The sequence below is a fragment of the Apis florea genome, unplaced genomic scaffold (assembly GCF_048593485.1).
Source record: "Apis florea isolate Af1SG1 unplaced genomic scaffold, ASM4859348v1 contig_2291_pilon, whole genome shotgun sequence".
NCBI classification, from domain to species: domain Eukaryota; kingdom Metazoa; phylum Arthropoda; class Insecta; order Hymenoptera; family Apidae; genus Apis; species Apis florea.
Genome location: NW_028256553.1, coordinates 297,896 through 325,270, shown reverse-complemented (window position 1 = coordinate 325,270; position 27,375 = coordinate 297,896). Strand labels below are relative to the sequence as shown.

Below are 27,375 nucleotides of genomic sequence, written 5' to 3'. Positions count from 1 at the left end.
TTCTTATTTCCATATAATTATTTCTATATATTCAACAATATTATTCACAGAATATCTAATAATTCAATATTCTCGAAATTTCCTCATCCCAGAGAAACCATTAGAGGTAACTTGTATAAAAATAGATACTAATATCCGTGGAGTGACACATGCATATCCTGTGGGAATCCAGAGGGTGTGCTGAGTGGTGCTTATATAACAGGAATGCAGTTCATCCGAAGAGGTCAACCATTCCGAAATTCACGTTTCGATCGATTTCAACGTCGACCTTAATATTTTATGATAATAATATTATAATTTCACACGATTTCCTTACGATAATCGTATTTACCGACGATTTTTAATCAACGACTGAATATATTTCCAAACGTCAAGTCGTACTTTATATGATATATACTACGATCATTTAATTTAGGGAAAATCGATATGACGTAAATGATACGAAGACGAAGAATCTTTTTGTTATAACTATATAACGTGCAAAGGGGTAACCAGGTTACCAAATTGTTTAATTTAATAATTTAACGTAAATATCAAGTAATATTAAATATGTTACTAGGAAAGTAGGAACGTCTAGTAGGTGAGTTTGTAACTTTACAATTTTCATCCCCGCGAGTTTTCCATCCTGTTCTTCAAATGTTTCGCATTATCGCGATTTTCCTCCATTTCGGTTCATCAACAAACGTTCTCGATGTTCGTTCTTTCTTCTCTCTGGTTGCATATCTTTTTATCTTAATGGTAAGTTTCGAATGAAATTATTACGTGTCATTCACGTATATGATCTTCATCGTAATGTTTGAGTATTTATGTAAGCATCGAAATTGTAATTCCACGTATTAAGAACGAATCGTAGGATAAACTTTTTGAAATGAAACACGAACGATAATGACACAAAATTAATTTCATTTTTGTGTCATAATTTGTATAATCGATATTTTTAAAACCAAGTTTTTAATAATAATTGTAACGAAATTATTTTAAATAAGATTATTTGTATTAGCTTTTATTTAGAAACAAAATTATATGTATTCGATTATTTTCCTAATAATATTTTAATTTTAATATTCATACAAAAAATTATATATAATTGTACGACACTTTTTATGATAACGATCATTATTCTGTTTAATAGAAAATTACATAATAACTGATTCAAAGATTAGAAATATGGAGGAATTTTTTCAAAAAATAATTTTGAAGATCATAAAAAAAAAAGTGAAATATTGTTCATATTTTCATGAACATTCTTTTCCTAATAATACTTCTAAAAGCGTAATAATACCTTTGTGCTAGCGTAACTGATTGCAAATCCATTACGACGTAATGAGAATGCACTTGAAAACAAATATTTTAGGATGCACGACGTTAGACTCGTCGTTCATTTCATCTCGATAATTCCGGAAACGTTTTCGCTCATCAACAATGGAGGATGTCAATTATCAGGATATCCGATATTTAGCTATGAAAAATCATCGTCATAAGATTATTACGTACGATGGAAAAATTGTCTCACGGAATTCTGAAAAAATCATCCATACTCGTTTTACGATTACGATCACGTTTTTCGCGTCGATTTACGTAATCTATTTTTCCGCATTCTGTTTTTTTTTTTTTTTTTTTTCTTTTTAGACAATGCGCATCGTCACAGCGCGCATCTTTTATATATATATATAAAATCACGTTATATGTAGCAGTCGAAGTTTAAAATGTGGCTGTCCAAGTTCCTGTTTTATGGATTTGCGATTGTTTGGGTTTGTGCCGAGCAGGATGTACAACTGAAGATTCCTCAGGGTTTGTTGAAGGGTTTGAAAACCGAAACAGTTTTTCACAACAAGCTGTATTACAGTTTTAAGGGCATCCCCTATGCGAAACCGAATGTCGGCTCGAACAAGTTTCAGGTAAGTATAGATATTTTTAATTAATTTTAAAACGATCTTGATGTGAATTTTATGATAAATTAGAATTCTTCTAACAATTCTCCGTATAATTAAAATAATTACGCATGATACAACAAAATGGGAAGAAATGTTAAAATTTAATTTCTTGATTAACAATATCTTAATAATTTTCAGATATCAGAACCAGCTGAACCATGGGAAGACGTGTACGATGCAACCACGCATCGTTCTGCTTGCCCATTCTATTGCATGATCAAAAAGGGAATAATCGGTGACGAGGATTGTCTCTATCTGAATGTTTATACTCCGGTTCTGGACAAAGAAGCGCGTAAAGCTGTTATGGTATGGATTTATCCCGGTGGTTGGAACAGTGGCATGGGGGACGATATCTTGTTTGGTCCAGATTTCTTGGTGGAGAGAGACGTGGTGCTTGTTACATTCAACTTCAGACACGGGGCACTTGGTGAGTGGCACGCGTGATTTCAACTTAAGGAATTAAAAGTAAGGAATATATTGTTGAAAATTGATATTCATAATTTGTGTTTTTTTATCGCAGGATTTTTGAACACCGAAGATAAAAGCGCTCCCGGAAATGCTGGAATGAAGGATCAAGTGTTGGCGTTGAAATGGGTGAAGGATAATATACATTACTTTGGTGGTTGTCCTAACAGAGTAACTATTTTCGGTGATAGTTCAGGTGGTGCTTCTGCTCAGTATCACATGTTATCTCCCATGTCTGAAGGTATATTTATCAAAGTGCATGGAAAATTAAAATTATAAAAATTATTATATATATATATTTTTTTTTTTTCTCTTGGAAATGTAATGTAATAATAATATTGCAAATTGAATTTTAATTATATTTTAGGTTTGTTCAAAGCTGTTATACAGCAAAGTGGGACAGTGCTCAATCCATGGGCGATAACTTACAATCCAAGAGAACAAGCTTTTATGTTGGGTGAAGCTTTGGGAATAAAAACTACAGATTCTGAGGAATTGGTCAAAAAATTGAGCGAGTTCGATGTTAAAGATATCATTGCAGCAAGTGGTGAAATAATGAAGAAACAGGTAAGATATTCTGCATTCTTCCTTCTGATCTTTTGTATTGGGCAATCAAATTTTCCATATTTATGAAAATATTAAAACGAACGAGAAGAAATTATTATTGTAATTTTTATATAGAAAGTTTGATTATTTATAATTATAGAACGTATTATCTGGGCATATGAATGCTTTCGTTCCATCCATTGAAGTCGATCTGGGACAAGACATATTCCTCCCGACTGATCCTTGGACCCTGTTAAAATCTGGAAGAATCGCAGATGTGCCCGTGATGTCTGGGATTACAGCCGATGAATGTGCATTTATGGCACAAAGTATGTGAAATTATAGAAAGTATTTACTATTTTTAAATTATGTATTTTACGACAAATTACTCAATTAATATCGTCTTAAATAACATCTTTATAAATATATTAGCTTATATTTATTTTTCCAATTTTTCAAAGTGTTAAATACCATTTGAATGTTATAGATATGATAGATAGAATCGAAGTATTAAACACGGAGCCAGAGCAATTTTTACCAGACGATTTGAATTACACCGATTCGAGTACGAAGAAGGAAAATGGACAATGTTTGAAAAAATTCTATTTTGGGGAGAAGCAAGTGTCGAAAGATAATTTGAACGAATATATCAGGGTAATTATAGTTTGTCGAATAAAAAAATGTTTCTATTTTTTAAAAATTCTTTTTAAAACGTTTTATAGATGTTGAGCGACATTTTCTTCGATGCTGGAGAGTTGTTATCGCTTGATATCATGAAGAATCGAATTTCGTCTCCTATTTATGAATATCTGTTCTCTTATGAAGCGCCAACTGGTTTTATGAAAAGTTTATTTGGTGTCAGCGATGGTAAGTTTTCTTCTTCTAATAAAATTATATAAAATTCTATTTTTTCTTTTTTAAACATTTTCAATTTGTTCGTCCAAACAGGAGTTGCACATTCCGATGATGTTGGTTACTTATTTTATTCCAAGATTTTCAAGAATTTACCCGAACCAGATTCCTCAGCAGAGAAGATGATAAATATTATGACCAAAATGTGGACAAATTTTGCAAAAGATGAGTTAGTAATGCTATTTTTATATCAAATATCTAACTGTACATTAAACAATTATTGATAAAATATATATAATATATTTTATATTTATTAGAAATCCAACATCGGTATTAGATGAAGATGTGACGGTGAATTGGGAGCCAATGGGAAGTGATAATTATTATCTTAACATCAACGAAGAACCAAAGCTAGAGAAAAATCTAATGAGTGATAAATTCGATTATTGGAAAGAGAAATATAAAAATGCCATGCCATAAAATCTTTAATATCAATATATCTCTATTCGAATCAAACAAAATAGATATCTACATGCAATAAAATAATAACTGTAATTTAACTATGACATCATATAATACAATCTTATCAATATAAGAATACGATTTATATTCCACAATATTTTATATAATATTCTTTTCTTTTTTTTTTTACATTTCCATTATTATTTTTATTATTATTATCAAAAACAAACAATTATCAAGAACTAATAAATAGTTAAAGCAATAAAAAAAATTGTCAAGTTTATGAAAAAAGAAAGCGAACGAAAGAAATTGAGAGAAGGAGAACGACGTCTACTATCTTCGAAATACGTGTCGCTCCAACACAACTTTAAACTCACTATGCTAATCGACACACCAATACTTTTAAACGTTTCCAGGTCACGTTATCAAACTACTTTCCTACTTTCCATTCACCGAGCACCATTCTGTTCTTCTCGTCTCGCCTCATTCTTGGCTATTGGTTCACCACTCGTATTCCTGTCCTGTAGATATCAGGATCCCATATTCTAGTAGGAACGTTTAGTCACCTCGCTCGTTTACGAATCAACCTTCGGATTAAATCTCGGATTACAGAGATGTGCTATCATCACATACATATTTGGAGAATCCACGTGGAAATCGATATAAAAGAGAAAATTATCGAAGATATTACACTCGACATGAATGAAATAATCTTTTCTCAATATTTTCACATTAATAAAGAGAGAAATAAAAAAAAGAATATTATAAAAAGAAAGGGAAAAAGGGAGACAAAGGTAGAAAAAAAAAATAACGAGTAATAATTTATTATTAATAAATGCAAGGATAAACGAGAGGATAAAAGATAATAATAAAGAGAGTAAAACGATAATTATGAAGAAATGGAAGTGAGAGAGAGAGAAAGAGCGACGAGTATTAATTAGAGAAGAGAGAGATAATGTGTGATAAAAAGATGAAAAGATAAGGATGGAAAGGAGAAACTGATGCTCGACAGAAGAGGAAAAAGATATTAAAGAGATAGAAGAGGGAAGATGATAGAAGATGATAGAAAAAAAGTTAAATGAGGGAGGATGATAAAATAGAGTGACCTCTGTGAAACGGGCATCGCCATTTGTTTTCTTGGTCGTTACCACGTTGCCGTCGTTCGTCTACCATTTGTTCACCACTCACTTTTCTGCTTCTCTTGTAATAGAGTCGTATGAAAGCGAGGAGTTGCTCGACCTCGACCCATACACATATTCGTATAAGTGAGTACGCGCGTAGCGTAAACGATTTCATTCATATGTCACGAGTCATCACTTGGCGAAGAGAATACGAAACGAGAATTGATCGTACGTAAATATACATTTATTGTACATACGTGCATATGCTTTACATATGAATGATGGATAATACTTTTCCTAGTTATGCTTATTTATTTCGCATAAATTTAATTTCGAGTACGAGAATGAGAAAGAATTATTCTTCTTTTAAATCGATATCAAAATTTTCGTATTATTTGTCCAATAAAAAGATGGTAAGAAAATTGTACATATTTTTTTTTTTATTAATTTTTTTACGACAGAAATGATATTTATTAAATGTTTTAGATTAAACATTATCGAAATAGTTAATTATATCATAAAATTTCTTTATTGGGATTATAGATGAATCATTTAATTGTAAATGTTATTATTGATTGAAATGGTAAATTTTACTCGGTGAAGTTACGTTAAAAAGATAGAGAAAACGTGGAAGAACGTAGCGGAAGAATTAAATTTACGCGCCAATTCCCATCGCTCGAATCATTCGATTTTATCGATGGACGCGGAGGAATCGAATGACCTCGAGACTGCGAGAACAGATAGATGATCGAGATTCTGCGACAGTGGACCGTTTCTCGAGATGATCTTCAACATCTGTTGATCCGGCTGTCATGTAAGGATAGCTGGTATTTATTTCATCTTACACAATCTCTGGACCAATTTGATTGCTCGAGCTTGGCTACTTCTTCTTTGTTCACTCTCTAATTTCCTATTTCTCGAACCAGTATAGGAAAAGATCAATTACAATTCGAAAAATAAAGCGTTTCTTAATTATATGAATGAACAAATAGGAAGAGTATTTTATAAAATAATTAATTAAAATATTTCAATAAATCTGTCTTATAAGATATAATCTGTTTTATACGTATAAATTATATGTATTTATATAATTATATGTATTTATATTTATGTTGAATTTCTCAATTTATTCATTTTGTGTATATAATATTGTATTATTTAATGATAAATTAATGACATATGCAATTTTTTTGTGACTTAGATTTAGAAACAATTTAAATATTGCATTATGTGTACGGATAATAAGAGATTAAAGAATAAATATTTTATATAATGGCGAAAAATTGTTAATTTAACAAAATGAACTAAAATTTCTAAGACCATAAAGAAAAAGAAATAATAATATATATATATATGGAATATATATGGAATTCAATTATTTTTCTCTTTTAGCGTAGTAACAACATAAAAGATATAATTTGAAATAAAATATATACAATAAATATACATACAAATAAAATAAACAAAAAATATAATAGCTTATAACAAAATGATATATTAGAAGAGAAAAATGAGTAAAATTTTGAAAAATTAAATAGTCTAATTGAGTTTCTTGGTATTATTAGGTTTGACACCCGATAAATCCGTCACTAATGGTGAATGGATGTTGGCATTCTGAATAAGAATATATATACAGCGTAGAGGATAGATTTGATTAAATCACTTTTTATTCCTAAATAAATAAACATCATTTCCTTACTAACAAAATTAAAGAGCATAATTCAACTCGTATTACTTGATGATTGTGTGAAATTCTACGAATGAAACTTTCAATTTTTTTTTTTTATCCTTAAAATTAATATTTAATATTCAACGGTTAATTCATTCGATGTTAAATAAGTTTACACGTGGGAAGAATTAATCAGTGTTCCTTAAAAGGTTTTATAGCGTTAGGTATCATCACTGGTAACCATTTTCTTGTTGAGGAATAACTGTATACATGTACTTATTAATGCTAACCGTACTAAGTGATGCAATTGCCGGTATAAATAAACTCCAACATTAGAAAACGGGAAATGCAACAAAAAATGCGTTTTCCTTTCCGTGTCAACAGAAACTTCTTGAGGTCGATGTTGTCGCATTTGTTCGTCACTCACTTTCGCGTTTCCATCGTAATAGGATAGCATTTTAGTTAAAGAGGTTCACAGATAGTTATAGTAATTCAAGCTGTATAACTTCTTACTTTATCTATACCTATCTTACACACACATAAACCTGTCCTATCGTTACACTTTTATCATTTATTCTTCAGATATTTGAGTATAGAAATCAATCGAATTAAATTCTCATTTAATTTTCATACCCGATATTTTTTTACTTTGTATCGATTTAATATTGCACTTCTTGCATTTTCTATACACTGCATTGTTAATTTTTAAATAAAATTTTGACGCATATACAGGACAAACTGTATTAATTATTTTAATACAAAAAATTGTATTAATTATTCAAAAGAAATCTTATTAATATCTTCGTGTCAATTTATCGTAGTAAAACAACCATATTATGGAATACATGTATGTATCTATTCTTCCATAATCTACAATATTCATAAGAATATTTAATATTAAATTTCCGATATAATTTTACGACATAAGAAAAAATTCACCGAAAATTCAATTCTCTTAAATAATCGAAAGAAAGGGTCAGCCTTTTTCTACGATACATGCGAAGAGAAATTATCTGGTAATCTCGAACAGTTGTCGAATCTCGTCACAGTCACAAGTCCGTTTCATCGCATTCGAATCGCGCGTCGAGATGATCTTCAGCTTCTACGTATCAGGTATTTATGATGCAAAGTGATCTTTTCATCTCATCCGTGGCTGGACCACTTCTCTCCGTATCCTCTGACTTCTTGTTCCACGTTTCGTCCACGCTACCTCCATCATTTCATTATCCCTGCGGCCTCTTCGTGCTCGTTCGTTCGAGACGCGCAGAGAGCGCTCGTCTTGTACTCATGCGGTCTTGTTCGATCGTTTTCCCCTCAAGAAAACGGGCAACCGTTTCTCCTGTCGTTGTCTGTCGCGTTGTCTTATCAGATCGACGAGCTCGTCGGCAGACGAAAGAAGGAATGTTGGATCAGCGACTTATGCGATCGAGAAAGTGTCGACGCGAAAAATTCCTCGGTATCCCCTTTTATTCGACCGTAGCAGGGACGTATATTGGTTTCGCGGTCGAACAGGCTTCGATTTGGGATGGCTCGAGGCTTTTTACAACAGGAGAACAGAAGAAGGGTTGAGTGTCGAAGGGTTGTTTTTTTGATAAAGGTCCTTTTTATCTTTTGTTTCTTCGAGCTTCGAATTATTATCTTCTCTCGAGAAAGAATTCGTTTTCGCACGATTGGAATTGCACACTGGTCGAGAGGAACGTTTGTCGAGACTCAGTTATTACAATGAAAGATGTACACACTAATTTTTTCGTTTCAAATTTATATGGGTAAAAATTACTTCGATCTAACAATCCACAGATATAATGTGCAAATTAAAAATTTTTAATATATCCCATTTAATAATTATTTAATTTTCAATTTAACAATATCTCTTTAAGTTTATGAAATCTTTCGATTCTACGTAATCATTAGGAATCTTTAATTTATCTATCCAATAAAAGGATATTGGATGTGTACGAAGAATGAATAAATAATAAACTGCATAATCTAGGAAAAATTGTAATCGTAAAACGAAAGAACAGGCAGCAATTCATCGCGCCTTTTCACATTATGCAAAAGATTATTATCCTCTATTTACTATCCTTATAATGTCATACAAAGCAGCAATCTCAAAAATAACGATTACTACTTATTATTGTTACAACTATTATTCAATCTCGATCACCATTATCCTGATATAAATCAAACTTCGCAAAGAAAAAGAGAAAAGAAACAAACGATAAAGATAATTAAAAGGAATACAAAATATGAAAAAAACATGATTTGCAATCCATTGATAACATCGTAACATATGTATATATATATATATATATATACATATATATATATATATAAGCGGCACGTGGAAATATGCGCGCGACGGGGGGTGGCTGGCGGTGGCGCTGTCAGCCATCATCGGCAGAGATCGATAACCCGGGATTGGTGTGCGTGCACACGTTCGCCCCGTCGAAGTTAACACGAAAAAAAGATGGAAGGAAAAACGAAGAAAGTGGCGGCCGTAAAAAGACATCATAAATCGCGCGGCCGATCCGCGACACCCCGCAACGCAACCCCCTCGTGCACATACGATCCTGGCCGTAGTGAGATGGCAGGTTGCTTAAGTGGCCGATCCTTCGTTCCAAGGCTCCCGCCTTCCCTTGTCTCCAGGCGTTCGCCCGTCCAAAGTCGGGCCGAGAAAAAGATGCTCCCGAGGTTTTTATCGGCTCCTTTCGAGGGACGAAGCGTCGCCGTTGCCCGCCACCCTGCCAGGCGAGCATCCGCGGTTGGAGCTTACCTCTCCTGCGAGCAGCTGGAAGGGGACACGGACTGCCATGCGCCTCGTCGAGGGGGATTAAACCACCCTGCGGTCGGAGAGTGGGCACCGTTCCTTCTCTTCTGCTCACCGCCGCCATGCTTGCGCGTTTAGCGTAAATATGGAGGACGGGCTTATCGATTTCGCGTTTCTTTCTCTCGATTATCGATGGGAATTTAGGAGAGTTTTTCGATGGTTTCTTTTTTTTTTTTTTCGAGAATGAAATTCTCTAAGTTCCGGATACTTGTGTAAAGGTGTTGAACGATACTTATGTGTGTAATATTTAATTTTTATTCACGTTTTTCTTCTTATCTTGAATATTTTTTAAAACGTTTTAAACGAAATACGTAAATATTTGCTTGTGTAAATTCGATGACGCGATGTCAATTGATATTCAAATTAGTAGTTTTGGAATATCATGGGGGAGATAAGTTTGTTTGTAGAAAGTTGTGACAGTGGGATTTTTTTTAAGGGGTTAGTTATATTTTATTTGTTTAACATTTGTAATATATATTTTCTTTTTCCTGTCTTTTTTTTTATTTTTAGCATGTATTTGGAAAGAGATTAGATTTCTCGATGAAATACTAGTGGGAGAAGATGTTTCTTTTAGTTGAGATGGTGATTGTAAAAAGGACGCGATTTTTATATCTTATAATCAATCCGTTGGAAGGCAGGAGAAAAGAAGACAAGGATTATCGGAAACTAATACGACAAGGAGGTTTGCCAATGGCATTACCTTTTGAACAGGGTTACAGGATCATTAATAGGAGTAATGGTTCTTCGAATAAGGATATCTCATTGTTGTTTTAACATTTCTAATTTAACTTCAAGACTCGATATTTTCACAATCCTCTAATTATTCTCCCCTTTATTCTCATTAGTACAAACACTTAGACACAATTAACAAACAAGAACGGTGAAAAAAAAAAAAAAAAACAAATCTATACTTCATAAACTTCAAGTGTAACCTCGATAAATTCACCAACAAATAGAAGAAAATTAATAAAGAATCCTTCATCTTACTCAAGCCTACAATACACGTTCACGTATCCCATTACGTAAAACCATAATTGTACAAGAAAATTAAAGAAAGGATCGAAGACGAATCGCGCAACGACGAATCTACTACCCCTCCGTAACCACGCGTATCGGACTCTGCGTCCATCTACCTTCTCTCTTCCTCTTCCACGCCACGTTCCACCATAAAGAGAAAAAAGTTATTACCAAAAAAAGAAAAAAGAAGAGAGAAAAAAAAAAAATTTCCAATCGACCACCCCTATCTGCGTTTCCCTCCACCACGTTCGATCCAAGACGTCATCGTCGTTAAGATAAACGGCGACGCTGCAAATATCTTGGGAGAACTTGAAGTATCGAGAGCTCATCAACCGCACGGGGGTGCGTATCGACGAGTTCGATAACCAATAAATACAGGGGTGGCCGCCGATCGGGAATAGGAATTCCCGATTGGTTCTCGGAACGGGGATGCATGCGTGTACTAGAGGTCTCGTACCTTCCATGGTCGACCATCGAGGGGGAGGGAGGGGGGAATCGATAAATCGAACGCGACCGCTCGCACTCTCGATGGAAACTCGACCGGAAATGGAGCAGGCTTCCATCGTTCTCAGAAGGTTTGGCTACCGATAATTTTCGATAAAATCTATCACCCCCCTCGGGCTCTCTGGACGTTGGACGAATAAATTCACCCTTAACCCCGTTGGGGTTGGGGTTGTAAATGAGGACGGGAACGCGTTTTGCCGGCCGGTTTGCACGAGTCCGCGCCACTTTGTATTTATTGGAAAACAAGGGCGGTTTGGTAGCAGGGTAACACGAGGCTGCAGGGGGTTATTTTCAACCCCAAGGAGGGTGGCTCGGTGTTCCCGGTGTGTTCACTCAATGAATCACGAAACAGTCATTGACTGGTCGCTGCTTGTATCCTGTTTCCCCGCAGGGGTTTCACACAGCTGGCTCTTAGGGGCGCTCACGAGTGGTGGGTTTACTGTGGTGGTAGGGTCGGGTGACACACTCTATTCAACTTGTGGAAATGGCTGGTTTGCGATTGTGCGAGTGATGTTCGAGTGTCGTGTTATTTTTTATCGATTCTTATTAAAATATTCAAAAATTTTTGGAAATTAGATATATTTTTCTTTATTCTTAATGCTTTATTTATTTGTAGATTTGTTTCACACACACACACACATATATACATATGTTTGAAAATTAATGATAAAAGAAAGAGAAAGGTTAATTTTTTAATGACAATAAAAAATATCGTATACTTTTGATATTTCTAAAAAAAAAAAAATCGATTTAATATTATTATCTTAGATAATTCCTCTTTATGTAATTCGAATATAAACATTACATTATTTACTTTTCTAGATACATAAAAGATAAATAAATATTATATTTTAATATAATGATTATCATTAAAAAAAAAAAAGGGATACTAATTTTCATCCTTCGTCAATTTCAAAATCTGAATAGAAACAATATTGGAACATAATCTTAGAAGCTTATCAGATTTCTTTATCACATCGAAAAAATTATCCATCATCTCAGACAGACAAACGAAAAAACCAAGAAAATATGTTTAACAAAAATAATTGTTGATCGACATCGATCAACTATTATTAAAATTTTCCAACGCGAATTCGTTGATGCAATTCCAACGAAAACAGTTTGCAATCGATTAGCATCGTGCAGACGTATGGAAATAGCATTAAGGATTAAGGCGTTGCTTCGATCTTAAAAAAAGTGAACGAGACCTGCCAAATAGATTAAACGGCGTTAAGGAGGTGGCTTTTGCACGTTGCCGTGATATTAGAGGAGTATCAACATTGCGGGAGTTTATTCTCGTTCGCTTCAATGAATTAATGTTCGATCATGACGTCGCGAATGCCGTGGATGGAGAGAGGTGAGCCACCTCCGAATAAAAGGCACAGCGAATGGGAGATAGGGAGAATCGGAAGCAGTTTGCCATTCATGGAAAGAAATGGGTTAGAACAGAAGAGACACGCGGTTATTAGGAATCTAGGAGGATCGAGAAACGAGATTGATTTCGATCGGCGTTGGAATCACACGATTCTTCTATATTTATATATACATATATATGTAGCGTTAAATAAAATAAAATAATTAAATAAAATTAACATTTTACATCATTTCGAAGGATGAACAAGTCCGTGTACGATTCGTTTTATTTCTCAAATTCGTTAACAGTGATTAATTCTTATTTGCTCTTTTACGATCACTTATCATTTATATACTTATTCGATTGTACATTTTGTAAATTTTGTAAAAACTTTATTTAAAAGTTAATAATAAAAAAATTATAAACGAGCGTGTTGTAAAGCGAGAAGAGAAGGCATTTCTACGTTGAAAATAGGGTAGGCTGTGTAAAAGCTTAACCGTTGCACCAATTTCAATTTTGCACTCTTGGCAACGAGGTTTGCAACAAATCGTTATAAACAAAGTAAAGTTTGCAATTACACAGGAAAACAGAAGGTACAGCGATGTATTACCGATAAGCTGGCCGCGTTACATTTGTAAAGTTCACCTACTCGACGCGTGCTAACCTGGTACGCGATGCGACATTTTGTATTTAAAAAAAAGCTCGATTATTGAACGGTTTGATTGTTCGACACGCTCTCATTAACCCTCCCACTCGATAATACGATTTATCGGAGCGTATTTATGAGGAAGCAAACTTTCTGCATTAGTCATGATAGACTCTCGTTTAATCTTTCAATTAAATATGTATACGTTTCTTGTATTGAAATTTGCAAATTAAAATTTTCATGTTAAAATGTAGAAATTAATAAAATATATAAGATCAATGTTAACATAAAATGATATGGAATTATGGAAAATATATATAAATGTAATAAATTAAATTACTCGAACTTTTTTTTATTATTGGTCGGAAATCTTCTGCAATCAACATTCTGTATACATAATAAATATTCTGATTCTGTAACAAAATTAAAATAATGCAAATTTTAACAAAAATAAAATCAATATATGCATCAAAATTTTACATAATCTTCAAATATAATTCATAATAATAATTAAATGAAATTTACAAGCAACGTTTATCAAAATAAAGATATAATTTTTTAAATTCTATGAAAACAATTTAAATTTTCAATCAAGAGAAATTATCGTAATAGGATCTATACGATAGCGAATAAATTATTTTCATAAATTGTTAATTTACAGTTTTCAAAAAAAAAAAAAAAAAAGTAAAGAATATCAGTTGTTCATTAATTCTTCTATCATTTTAATTTTAATAATTCCATTTAATCGTCGACTCTTATACATAAATCACATGAGATAAATCACACCACACATAAAAGACGTATTAAAATTTCTTCGTAAAACTTTTACAATTATTTCTTTGTCGTATATACGTTGCGTCGTACACACATGCGTACTACGAAAGAGGAAATCCATTCATCTTCCTCCACCCGTTGTCAATGACCATTTTTTGCTTACAGATATTGGATAAGTGACAGCGCAGGGTAACAGGATCGCACGTGATTCAAAGAAGCGCGTGCTCGGCGCCGGGGGACGTGCATTGCGGACATTAATTAGGGTGGAACAATAGAGAACGAGAATTTTTACCAGGAAAGCATCGGGTAAAGGAGATCGAGGCGTGGGAGTAGCATTGCAGTCGACGCGAGCAAAATCGAACGATGGCCGTGGTTCGAACGAACGAATGGCTGGTGTATGTCGCGTTTTTTACCTTGATTTTTATTGCAAGCCTCTTTTTCCTCATATTAGAATCTTTTGTTAAATAATCTCTTGTGTAACAACGAAGTATTTTATTTCACACTTGATCGAATTATTGGAAATTATTTTATTTTATCGATTGGGAATGAATTTGATCGAGTGTCTTTTATGATGTTTTAAATATTTTGATACTTATGACATAAGGAAGAAGTAGTTGGCACGATAATATTCCTTTGTAGCGTTTTATTTCAATTATTTTTCAATCGGTTTAATTGTTTAATTGTTATATATAAATATAATCAAATATATCGTTGAATCGTAATGGAGCTTGCAACTTGTGCAAATCTTGAATCTTTTGAATAACTATAATTTATTAATAATATCAATTAAATATTCTTGTGAATAATTTTTCAAAAAAATTAAAAACAAGTATATTATTTAAATCGAGAAATTATAATTAAATCTATTGTTGAATATTGATATAATATTAATGTTAAAAATATTTAGATGTTTTAATTTCTAAAAGACAACATTTGTTTTAAAATAAGACATAATAAGAATTCAATAATATAAAATAAAATTAATGCAATTATTCTATTTTAACGTTGGAAGCGTTCGATTGTGAGAAGGGAATATCAAGGAATATTAAGGACAAGAAGGGATCGAAGGGCCTGAGGGGCAATGCGTGGCCTTACCAAGGAATCAGCCCTCATAGGGAGTGTTCAAAGGGCCCGACTGCTTCTTATGTTTTCCACATATAAATGCACACAGTCGGAAGACGCACGTACGCACACTTTATTACGTACAGTGTCGATTAAGAGTTTACAAGAGTTATTCTTCATATTCGTATCATTGCGAATATTTCAAATAAATATCTCGTGAAAAATATATAATATAACAGAATTCCAATATTTTCCTCGATCAAGCTAAAACTTACTTTCAATAACTTTTTTTCAATTCACACGTTTTCTATATAAAATAATCATCGGTAAAATATTTCAATGTTCTGTGTTTTGATTAAGATTAGATAACTTAAGTCTTCTTGAGATTTCATCATCATATCGTTCAAATATGAATATTGATTAATTTTACTCTTCCCATACTTGATACGAAAATGATTCAGTCGTTAAATTTTCAATTGCAATTTATTGTATAACTTCATATCAATCTCATTTCCAAATATTGTCACGGCTTTGATTTTCCATCGATCACCAGATATTCCATCAATTATCGAATTTTTGCGCCAAAGCAAACACGGTGAATCGATTAATTTCCTCGTTAATTCGTTTCTCGGGGTTTTAGTCGACACTGTACGCTTATACGTGACACCACCATAACTTTACCACGGTTTGCAGACTGGTTAGACTCACGCACTGCTGCACGAACGTGAGTTATCGGGGAAGCATGATCTCCACCTTGCTCCTGTGACTCCTCCTTTACTCCTTTTTGGTGGCGAGGCCAAAGCCTGACTGCGGTCCAATTGTGCAAGGGACGCATAAACAACGAGTATCCTCGAGATACGTCACTCGATATCCATTTCCTCGAAATACTTCCTTCCACGTACGTGTAGAATATCCTTTTGTTTAATCTCCTCTTTCGACGAATTTATTTCTTTCATAATTTTATAATACAACCTTGTATTTATATGTTTTTAAAATTTTGAAAATTTTTCTACAATGACTGTATCAATTATTTTGATTAGAAGCACAAATTATTTCGTTACAAAATGATATTTTTTTCTTTTATAATTAACAGATTAGATAATAATATTTAATATTTCATTTCACATAAATATATAGATTATAGTAAATGTTTTAGTATATCAAACTTGGACCTACATGCATCTGAATTATCATCACTAATTCCTTTTAAATCTCTTCCACTAATTTTCCAAATATTTAATCAATTAATTTTTCTTAATTAAAATTTTCATTTTTCCATTCGATCCATTCATTTCGTTTACAGAATTAAGAATTTCAATTTAACCAATAATATTACGCTGCATAAGATAAAATAAGGGAAATGACACATGTGTAGAGCAAAGGAGTGCGCGTGTGCCAGGAAACGCATTTTCATTCACGACAAGTACACGTGGCACGCACATTACGTCACCTTGTCTACACACGCATTATTAGGGTTGCAGAACCGGTTCGCCGTCTCTTTATCAGCGCACGTATCGTACGTGGGGTATGCGTGTCCCCCTTTTCAAAGGGGGATGTTCGCTTGTATACACTTGATCCCGCGTATACGTACGATAAAGGGTGGTAAATTTTGAAACGTTGAACAAAGAAAAAACACGTGGGGCAACAGGAGAGCACGAGATGAAAGGGGGTTGCTTGTGGATACTTTGGAACGGTGATCCTTTTATTGTGACTCTTTTTTTTCTCAACCCTGACCGGATCAAAGGGGGATGTGAACGATTCGCTTTCTCTCGTATGCGAGGATACGGGACGAAAATGACGAATATCTGGCGAAAATTAAAGCGAGCACAGAATACGAATTAGTGTTAATGTATTATTTAATCAATTAGAGATTTAACGTGATTAATTTGTAAAATTATTGATATCTTGATTGTATTTTGATGATATTGTAAATGTATAGGTAATATTAATAATACTTTTTAGATAATTTCAGATAGAAAACAAGGAGAAAAGTGAAAACATTAATTTATTTATAACTTGAAAAATAAATTTCATTCAGATATTTGTCTGCATGAATAATTTATATTGTATTGGTGTTTAGAATAGATCTTTTAAAACTATCACACGTATTCAATACATATCCTCTGTGGGGAATGGAATTAAATGGGGTGAATAGAACGAGGAATACTGGAAAAGGGCAGGTGAATTTTTATGAAGGTATGCATCTTGATAATGGTCACGCAGAGCGGTTTAAAAAAGACGCTTGACCGCATCTGAACAATAGCTCTGAGAACGTAGATCGGGGTAGGAACCAGGATCACAGAAATCAGCGGGGGTGCATGATATTTCAGTTACTATATATACATACATCATGTTGTTTTATTAAGTAAATTTTTTTATGAATGAAAGATAAATGACAAATAAATTTAAATTATATCATATACTCATTTAAAGTTTTTATATAAGAAATATAAGTAAATCAATCAAATATTTACCATAAATATTTTGATCTTATTAAATTATATCGATTAACAAAATTTTTATTAAATATATATACATGTCTTAATTATTTTGCTATTTCTTCTATGCAATATTACTTAAATGATTCAATTATAAAAATCTTCTCTTCTTCTATTTACACCATCCTATTAAACCATCATAGTTAATAAAATTGCATTATAAAAGATAAAAAAGTTAAAGAATTAAAAAGAAACGAACAAGATAGAATTATTACAAAATTATTTACTCATCTTCTTGCAACATCTTGAATCAAAATAAATTTATTTATTAATAAATAAATTTAATACACATGCTACTTTAAATTAGATCGATTTGCAGTTTGATAAAGATAAAAGAGCACGTGTATATACGTGTTTCAAGATTGGAATAACAGGTTTTAACGCGCATAGTCATGAAACACGGCTATGAGTGTGTGCCGATTAGAGAGAGGCGATTAGGCGATACGTGAATGACGAACCAGTACTAGTTTCTCTGCCAGTTGTTGGTAAATCATGATTTAGAATCAACCGGAAAACAGATTCTGCGAAGAGGTCTTCAGAGGAGCTAAACGAACTTAGGACAGCGCCGTATAGAGAACGTGTCTAAACGCTATACCTGGTTATATGTGTATACACACGCGCTATACTATGCTACTACGAAATCACTACGATTTCGTGTATTGGTCAGTTCTACTCTTTAAGAACAGATAATCATTCCATTTAACATTTCATCCATTAACATTTTATTTGTCACTACGTGTATAAAACGAAAGTGAATGAATTATTGTCGAATAAATAATATAAATTCATGCGAATATAACAATAATAGAAAAATTGTAATAGATATTTGTGATATGACACAATTAAGAAAATAATCATATATTTTCAAATGAATATATTTTATGAATAATTCATGAAGAATATTCTATTCTAGATGAAGAAATTATTTGAATTTTTAAATAATTTAAATATCAAATGATTGATAAACATTAATTGACAATACGGAAAAATATTTATCGTGAACAGTGTAAAAAAGATGTTTGTATTAGATATATTATTTACAATTCTGCTAAAGATAGTGAATAAAATGTAAATGAATAAAAAAAATATATAAAATTTAAAATAAAAAAAAATTGAATTGGAGGCGCCGGGTATCGATCCCGGTACCTCTCGCATGCTAAGCGAGCGCTCTACCATCTGAGCTACGCCCCCTGTTATCAGATTTCTTTTCTTAACACAACTCGAGTTCTGGCATTTAATCTACCAAATAACGGAAAATATTTATTTTATAATTTTTACAAGTGAGTTAAAAAATTCTTAAAATCAAAGATCATTTTTAAAATTCATCCTTTTCTCCATAATAATTAATCTTTTATATAGGTATAATGAGTTCTTCGTTTTTAATTCTATCGTATTATAAATATAGCTTAAGTTTTAAAAATAAAACTTTGTTTTTTGTTTTTGCAGAATAAAAAAATACATTAAACTAAAAATAATAAAGAGAATATACTGTTAAATTTATATCCAAGACGTTGTTGAAAAAGAATAAGAATTGCGATGTAATTTTTAAAGAATCATAAAAATTTTTTAGAGTGTAATTACTTGTCCTTCAAGATGTGTCACGTTTCATCCCCCACTTGTTTCATTTGCTTTCTCATTTGACCACATGGCGCCACTCTGTTCACAGGATTTCAGAAACATAAAGGAGGATGAAATCCGCGAATAAATAAGATCGTGCAGTGCGCTATCTTGGCTTCTTATCTTATCACCAAATGTTTTAACACTTTCCCTTTTTCATAATAGATTAAAATAAACAAAATTACATTTTTTAGACGATAGCAAATTTTAATTGATTTGAAATAATGTCTTTTTTCAAAAAAAAAAAAAAAAAGAAAAAGAAGAAAAAATATATTTACCCTTAAATTTTATAATAAAATATGTCATCATCTTGCATCAACATAATATTTTACTTCTACTTATTTAATTTATATTTAATATCACAAAAACCAAAATAAATATTTCAATAATGCAGCATACTTTCCTTGATTCGATACGTTCACTAAAATTTCTTTCTCCTACGTTTCCTAAGTTCTAACTTCTTACCCATCATTTCCTCTACCAACTTTCAAATTTCCAACTTCCATTCTCAACTTTCCTCTCATTTTCTCTTTCAAATTCTTCCTCTCAAATTCGCGAAGCTTTCGAACACTTTTCGATCCTCTTTCCTATCCACCTTCTATCCTCGAATGGCCAACCGTTGAAAAATCACGAATCCGCGGCTTTAATACTGGATTACAGCTGGTCGAGAGCAGCGGTTCATCGGGCGGATGAGGTTGGAATGGGTAATCGATCAGGGCCGCACGCCCGATATTGCATCCCTCTCGATGTTCGAATGCGACTCCACGTGCCAGGATAACAACGTTGCTCGTTTCGGCGTTAACCATAAATGGAGAGAGTCGGATTTATCGGATTTTGAAGTGGTATCGCGTACCGGAAAGGGAAAGTCGATACAAACGGTGAAAGTGTGACCGTGAGAAAGAGATCCTGCGAAACCTCCCTGCCCCTATGACGTCCTGTTACGTCACCAAGCCTCTTTTCCGATAATTTACCCCTCATTAATGTAAAAATAATTCGAGGTGATGGAGTTTTGGATTTTACAAGTTTAACGTGACTCCCGTTTTGCCTCCTTTCAAAGGCTGCGGCCCTGCTCACCGTTTGCTCTTATTTTCCGATATCCACCCTCTCTTTTTATTCCCTTCTTCGTTCCACGTCGTCCGTTCCCCCTCCTTTTTTTTCTCCCTCTTCTCGCGATTTCGCTTTTTCCGGGGATTTATTAATTTTACGATGGCTCTATATCGTTACCACTCTTACATACGATACAGAGAGATGTAAGTGATTTAAATTATTTTGGAAATTAAATGTAATGTAATATTTCTATAATCGGCATGTTTATCAAGCATTATGTATTATTGTTGTTAAATTACAACAAACAATGAAGACGAAATTAAGATGAAAGAATAAATCAAAAAGAAATGGTAAATTACTTTATATTAAAGGAAATATGTTTTTTGATCGCGTAATATTATCTTCGAAAGGACTTGTATATAAAAATAGATAACATTATTTCTGTCGAAAAATTGCTACGAATATTTCCTTTGACGATTTGAATCGTTTCAAATTTCTCGTGATGGTTAGAACGACTTCATTTGTAACTGATGTATACTAATATTCCAAGAAATGTTAGTCTTTAAAACATCTCGTTCCAAACTTATACTTCGAATGAACACAAAGTTACTCTATGCAAGATTCACGTTTTCAAAGGAATTTCCGGTATGTTTAGTTGGCCTAGCTTTCTGGAAACTTTGCAGTTACATGGTTCAAAGTCTGAGCTGTTGAGTGAACTATCTGCATGTAAACAGGTATAGAACTAACAAATTTCTTATTTCTTCCGACCATGAGCGCGTATTCAGTGATCGAATATATATTTATGCATCAATTTGCATATGGAGAATAATAAATAATTCTTACCCAAATTTTAATTTTTTTAAATTCTAAATAAATTACGGATTTTTAATTAAAATACGTATAATACTTTATATTATAACGACAAATAATTGTATTCACGCGAGTCATAAATGAAACTTCTTGACTTTTCACATAAAAACTACGAGGAGAAATTAAAAATTTTGTCATTGAAACTCACTCGAAAGATGGAGGAAACTATGCCATTGAAATTGCTTTTTGTTTTATCACGATATCTCGATCCGTTACCGAGATATAAGGATTTAAAGTTAAACGTAGAGAACGCAGGAATTATGAATTATGGCTCGCGACCCACTGGCCTATATTATTTCTTGGAAACGCGTACTACGTTTTTCCAGGAATCGCGTCTCTTTTTTATCTGAAATTTGGGATAGGTCAGCGAGACGAGGTGCGAGCGAGAGGCCCGAATTAACAACAAGGACGGAGATAGTAAACGATTAAAAATTACCCTTTGCTTTACACGATGATATCTCGAGAACCGGAAGTCGTATCGGGATGAATGAAAAGGCGTTTTAAAGGGGAAGGTTCCGCGCTTCGAATGATCGCAAATTCATCGACCGGAAGTAACTATCTTCGGAGTTACAGCGATTCAAAGTTTTCCTAATTTTAATAGCGTTTAATTAGGTTTAAGGTAAATGTTTAAAAATCACCCTTTGCTTCACGCGATGATATCTCGAGAACCGGAAGTCGTATCGGGATGAATGAAAAGGCGTTTTAAAGGGGAAGGTTCCGCGCTTCGAATGATCGCTCATTCATCGACCGGAAGTAATTATCTTCGGAGTTACAGCGATTCAAAGTTTTCCTAATTTTAATAGCGTTTAATTAGGTTTAAGGTAAATGTTTAAAAATCACCCTTTGCTTCACGCGACGATATCTCGGGAACCGGAAGTCGTATCGGGATGAATGAAAAGGCGTTTTAAAGGGGAAGGTTCCGCGCTTCGAATGATCGCTCATTCATCGACCGGAAGTAACTATCTTCGGAGTTACAGCGATTCAAAGTTTTCCTAATTTTAATAAGATTTTTATCAGATTTAAGATTTATTTATCAGATTAAATTAATTAAGCCGATGTATATTTTCATTTCTGAAAGTAAATTGCTCACAATGATCCTCTTATTAACGATAAAATAAAAAATATGTATTCGCAATAAAAATTCGCAATTATAATTATAAGTTTTATGCAAGTTTCTTCTTGAAGATGTTATTTGCTATTAGCTTTCATTAATGCATAGGAAACGTTCAAGCAACGATTTATTGGATCATTACAAGAATTATTTAAACTTCAATCGTTCTTAAAGAATATCTTCGAAAGAACGCAATTTTTGAATTATATAATTATGCAACTACCAAGTGATCTCAACGTTTTGAATTGCCCATTTAAGTATTTAATAACAATTACACTGTGTTATGGCTTGTTTCCACATCGAAGATCATTAATTCAGTTTCGACTTATGGATACGCAGCTCAACACAAAGCTGCTTTTATGCGAATCATTCCGAGGATGAAACATACTCGAGATTGACCTTTGTCGGTTCTCGAATAACAGCTGCATTTCCTCTATGAGAAAAGGAGCATGCAAGAAAATATGCAGTCAGTGTGAGACGCGTTTATTCGTTCCAGACAGTTATAACATGGTGAACACTGCCAACGATTATGATACAACTATATTGAAAGCGAATACTTACACTGTGAACTAGTTCAACAATGTTATGAAGCAAAGTCTGTACTAAATTCATATATGATTCGAGTTCAATGATTTTCGTGTAAATAATTTTCAAATTACGAGTAATTGCCATTCGTCGAAATTATTTTTATCATTTAATTAGGAGACATTTTAAAACTTATTTCCCGTTATGATTTTCCATTATCATAAAAAATGATTCGAACTAAAAAAAAAAAATTTAAAAATACAAAACTTCTCATCGGAACTACGGAGAAATTAACCTTTCAAGAAAGAAATTCGACGAATTTTAAACACAGGAAGCTTAAACTCCCTCGTGATCCAAATTTAATCCTAGAATCAACAGAAGCACGCGTTACCTATTTATTACATCATTTCCCTCTAAACTGATTTATCGAGTTTTCCTCGAAACAAAAATCTATCCGAGAACAGTTCCTTTCCGATCATCGAAAACTGGTCAAAGGTTAAACTTAATCGAACACGTGGCGATTCGTTATGTCAGCATTGTCGAGTCAAGTGCATGTCTGACCCAAGGCGCCATGGAAATAACTTTCGCGCTCGCAAACTTCCGTTATTTATAGTGCAACCTGACCAACTATCTGTTCCCTGGGTGCGTTCACCGGCCAATCGAATCTAGAATTCAACGTTTGAGTTTGAACGTAATGAATGTTACCTCTTGTCCACCCACCCATACCTTCATCACTCGTATTCTCGTTCTCTGCGTCATTTGTTCCCCTTATTTGACGCATTCCAAATTTCAGCGAGCAATTTCTTCAAATAGATTTATTGGATTATTTAGTCGTAAATGAAATTTAAATTAGAATCATGGATTTTTAAAAATTTTTGCAAATATTCGAATTTCTTACTTTTTTTCTTTTTTTTTTTTTAGGCGATAGAACTTTAAAATATATCATAATCATGAATTTCAATAGAATTTTAAAATATACACGTTCTTCAAGCGAATGATCGAAGATTATAATTGTAATTGAAATTTTAACCTTAGGATTATTTTATCAGTGTGATCAAACTTCCAATTTTCCAATTTTCATTCAAAATTCACTTGCGAGAAACTTCGTTCCACTTGATCCAACATTCCACTGATACAACATTCAAATCTCTTCATCTCGTTGACCTAGAGATATCTCTCAATGTATTCGAGATGTTTCGTCATGATCTACCCGAAAATTTTCACAATTTATGGCTGGTTTATTTAGAATTTTTCCTTTCAATTTAGTCAATTAAATTTTTTGGTTATCCAAGTTCGTTCGATTTGCAACCGAATCGTGGAATTTTTTAATTCGAGTAATTTTGGCTCCACTTTCTGACCTGAAGATAAATAAGACGATGAAAGATTTAGCCGGCAGCTTTGTGAAATAGAGTTGACAGATAATGGTGCACAAATTCTAGTACGCGAAATCGAATAAAATATTCCATCTCATTTCGAAGATTTATCTTATCGTAACCGTACTTGAAGACAAATGGATGTAAATCTGATGAAATGTTATCACGTTTTTACATTTCGAAGTTTTTTATCTCTGTTCAATTTTTATCCCTGTTAATTAAATCGAGCAGTATCATATTGTTTTAAAATCTTTAAGCAAATTTTGTTATAAATAATAAGAAAAGTATTAGATGCTTATATTTGCAGAAGATAAATTATTCTTTTCTTAACTACGAAACAAATTCTGAAGTTACGCAAAGTTGTTATGCAAAGATAAAAAGTTTGAGAAAAGATCGACGAGTACGCATCTTTTAAAATTTTTTGCATGACGATGCGCTTAAATATAAACGTTCTCTATAGCCTTGGATTTTTCGAAAATCAACCCCCGCGAAATTCTTTTCTTACAGCCGAATCAGTTCTTAAATTAGAGGTGACGTAATGTCTTGCGTGAAATTATCGAATCTACTAGGAATTATCAATTCTTAGAAGAACGGAGCAATTTAAAAATTTTCTCTATATATTTATTTATCTCTATATATTTATGTTGCTGAATTATTTTTAGATTTCAGTTTAAAATTTACTCGAATCCACGAATGAAGAACATTTGACAAAAGTCGAGGACTCCTCGTGTAATAATTTATCAGCGCGAATCGCCATGTAATAAAGCAGAATAAATTTTGGATGGGGTACAGGGCACGTGTTCCATGCTGCGGGCCAATTGTTAAATGAAACGTGAACTTCGTTTAAATAACAATTTTCAATTCCATGATAAATTCATTTCCATCCTGTATCTTGTTCTACATAATACATCTATGCCGACAATGTTGCAACCTATTCTCCGTCCTTACGTTTACATATAGCCAACTCCTCTCTCTCTCTCTCGACGAAAATTATATGGGTTAAATTGAATATTTGATTAAATTGTATACAATCTTCAATAGGCGAGACAAATATTTGAATTTCAATGGTAAAATAATTTTATAAAAATTTAATCAATTCCTCTTCTCCGATATTGTTAATTACGTTGATTATCTTAGATTAAAAAAAAAAAAAAACAGGATTGGCAAATAATTCAGAATTGCTATTCAAATTAACGTGGGACATGGAATAAAGTTAGATCGACGTTTTGAAAAAGACAGAAGCATGTATCTCAGTTTTTAATCGTCCGTCCGATTGCTTGTTCCACAGACCCGGAAATAACAACAATATCGACGGGATAAAATGACGTCGATCATAACAGATTATCCGAGCAACGTCACAAGTCAACTGGGGAGTGCTGGGACCTTCTATCACACTCAGACAGGATGTAACATTGAACTTAACTGGCTAATAACCTCCGGCTATATCCAATCTATAGACAAACTTTTCATCTTTCGTTCCTTTAAATTTGCAACGCGAATTATGCAACAGAGTCTCCCCTCCTCCTCCGTCGAACATTCATAAATCATCGACACGATTCAACACGTTCGAAATTCGAAAACGAGCGTTTAAACGATGCGTGTAATTCTTCCGCGTTGCAACAATGTTGCAACAGGGTATCGTTACGTGATACGAGCGTTACACACGATACGAACGAGCGCAACAAAGTTATGGAGCCGCTCTGTTAACACTTGGCTCACGTGTAACACGTCTGTGGTTAAACACTTGTCGCGTTTTTTTCTCGTTGATAAAAAATGACGTGTGCGTGCCGGTACGGCAAGTATGACAGATGACGAGGGTCCAGCCTCATAAACGATTTGCAGACGGGACATTCGCAAATGCGACAAACGGTGTGCAATTTCTCAATGAAAGATGATCCGATATACCGGTTTTGAATACGGATTTTCCGCGATGCTCAGTTGATCAGAAATATTTCAATTTCGCGGTGAATATCCAATGGTTTTTTTTTTTTTTTAATTAAATATAAATGTCGTGATTACAATTAATTACAAAATTCTCCATTTGTAAAGGTGCAATGTAATCATCACACCTTTCGTCCTAGAAATCCTAAAAAATTACACTTGTTACGCACTTTCAAAATCAAGGTAAAATAAATTACACATTTACACTTTTACGCACGCTTCCACGAACAAGAGCGCTTCTTCTTTCTCGAAAGACAAGAAGAATACAATTCCAAGGACGCATTGCTCGTTTCCAATATATTTATCTCCTCCTCCCCTCCCTCCTTTTCCAAAAAAAAAAAAAGAAAGAACACAATTCACGAGCGCGCAAAGATGCAAATAAGAGGCAAACGCGAGAGAGGGTAAAAACAACTCTTTTGTTTCAAAAGCTTAATAAATATTCGTTAACTGGATGCGCGACGCTTTTTCACGCCGGAAAAAATGGCGGATTAGCGACTGCCGCGCACTCGTAAAACTCGATTTTCCCGTGAAACAAACCGTCCTCCCTGTGATCGGTTTATCCATTCTTCCCTCCTCTTTATTCTTTTGTCTCTTTTTTTCTTTTTTTTTTTTCCTTCTCCTCCCCCTCCCCCCTCCATGTTTTTATATCCGAGCATCCGAGAGGATCGCCACTATCGCTTCCGCCGATCGTAAAAAAAGCCGCGATTTAAACAAGCCACGAAAACTCGTCCGCGCAAATTCATCGAGTTTGAAACGAGCGGGCTGAGCGAAAGAGAGAAAGAGAGAGAGAGAGAGAGAGAGAGTTCTTCCGGGATCGAACTTCTTTTTTTTCCAACACCGCGGCCACTTCCGCTCGTTACATTTTTCACGGCCTGTTTTTATTTTATTTTATTTTATTCCCTCGCTCTTTCCCCCCCCCTTTTTTTTTTTTATCAATTTTCCACCACTCGCGACGATAGCGACCTGGAATCGTTCCACGGTTGGGGATAATATAACCGTTTCGCTGATATTTATACGCGGGTATGGAGGGAGTTTTGTTTAACAGAGGGAGAGAAATGCAAAGACTATTGTTCTGCTTTTCCGTTTGTGTTTAACCTGTGTTTGGACTTAGCTTGGATTTAAATTCTGGTTTAATTAATTAAATTAGAGAAGAGAATTTC

General features: G+C 33.5%; 2 protein-coding genes and 1 non-coding gene across 8 annotated transcripts in view; 1 reads left to right on the top strand and 2 right to left on the bottom strand.

Annotated features, from left to right (window-relative positions):
• LOC100869850 (xaa-Pro aminopeptidase 1) overlaps positions 1-27,375 on the bottom strand; it is a 37,903-nt gene that overhangs the window by 7,312 nt on the left and 3,216 nt on the right. The window lies entirely within an intron of this gene.
• Positions 1,679-4,416, top strand: LOC100866205 (esterase FE4). The gene is made up of 9 exons (XM_003689610.4): positions 1,679-1,898; positions 2,073-2,361; positions 2,455-2,640; positions 2,767-2,966; positions 3,106-3,274; positions 3,433-3,599; positions 3,668-3,812; positions 3,894-4,026; positions 4,115-4,416. Exons 1-9 carry the CDS (start codon positions 1,707-1,709, stop codon positions 4,275-4,277), a joined length of 1,644 nt encoding a protein of 547 aa, XP_003689658.1. The 5' UTR covers positions 1,679-1,706; the 3' UTR covers positions 4,278-4,416.
• On the bottom strand, positions 18,850-18,922 carry TRNAA-AGC (transfer RNA alanine (anticodon AGC)). The gene has a single exon. It is a non-coding gene; the product is annotated as a tRNA-Ala (tRNA).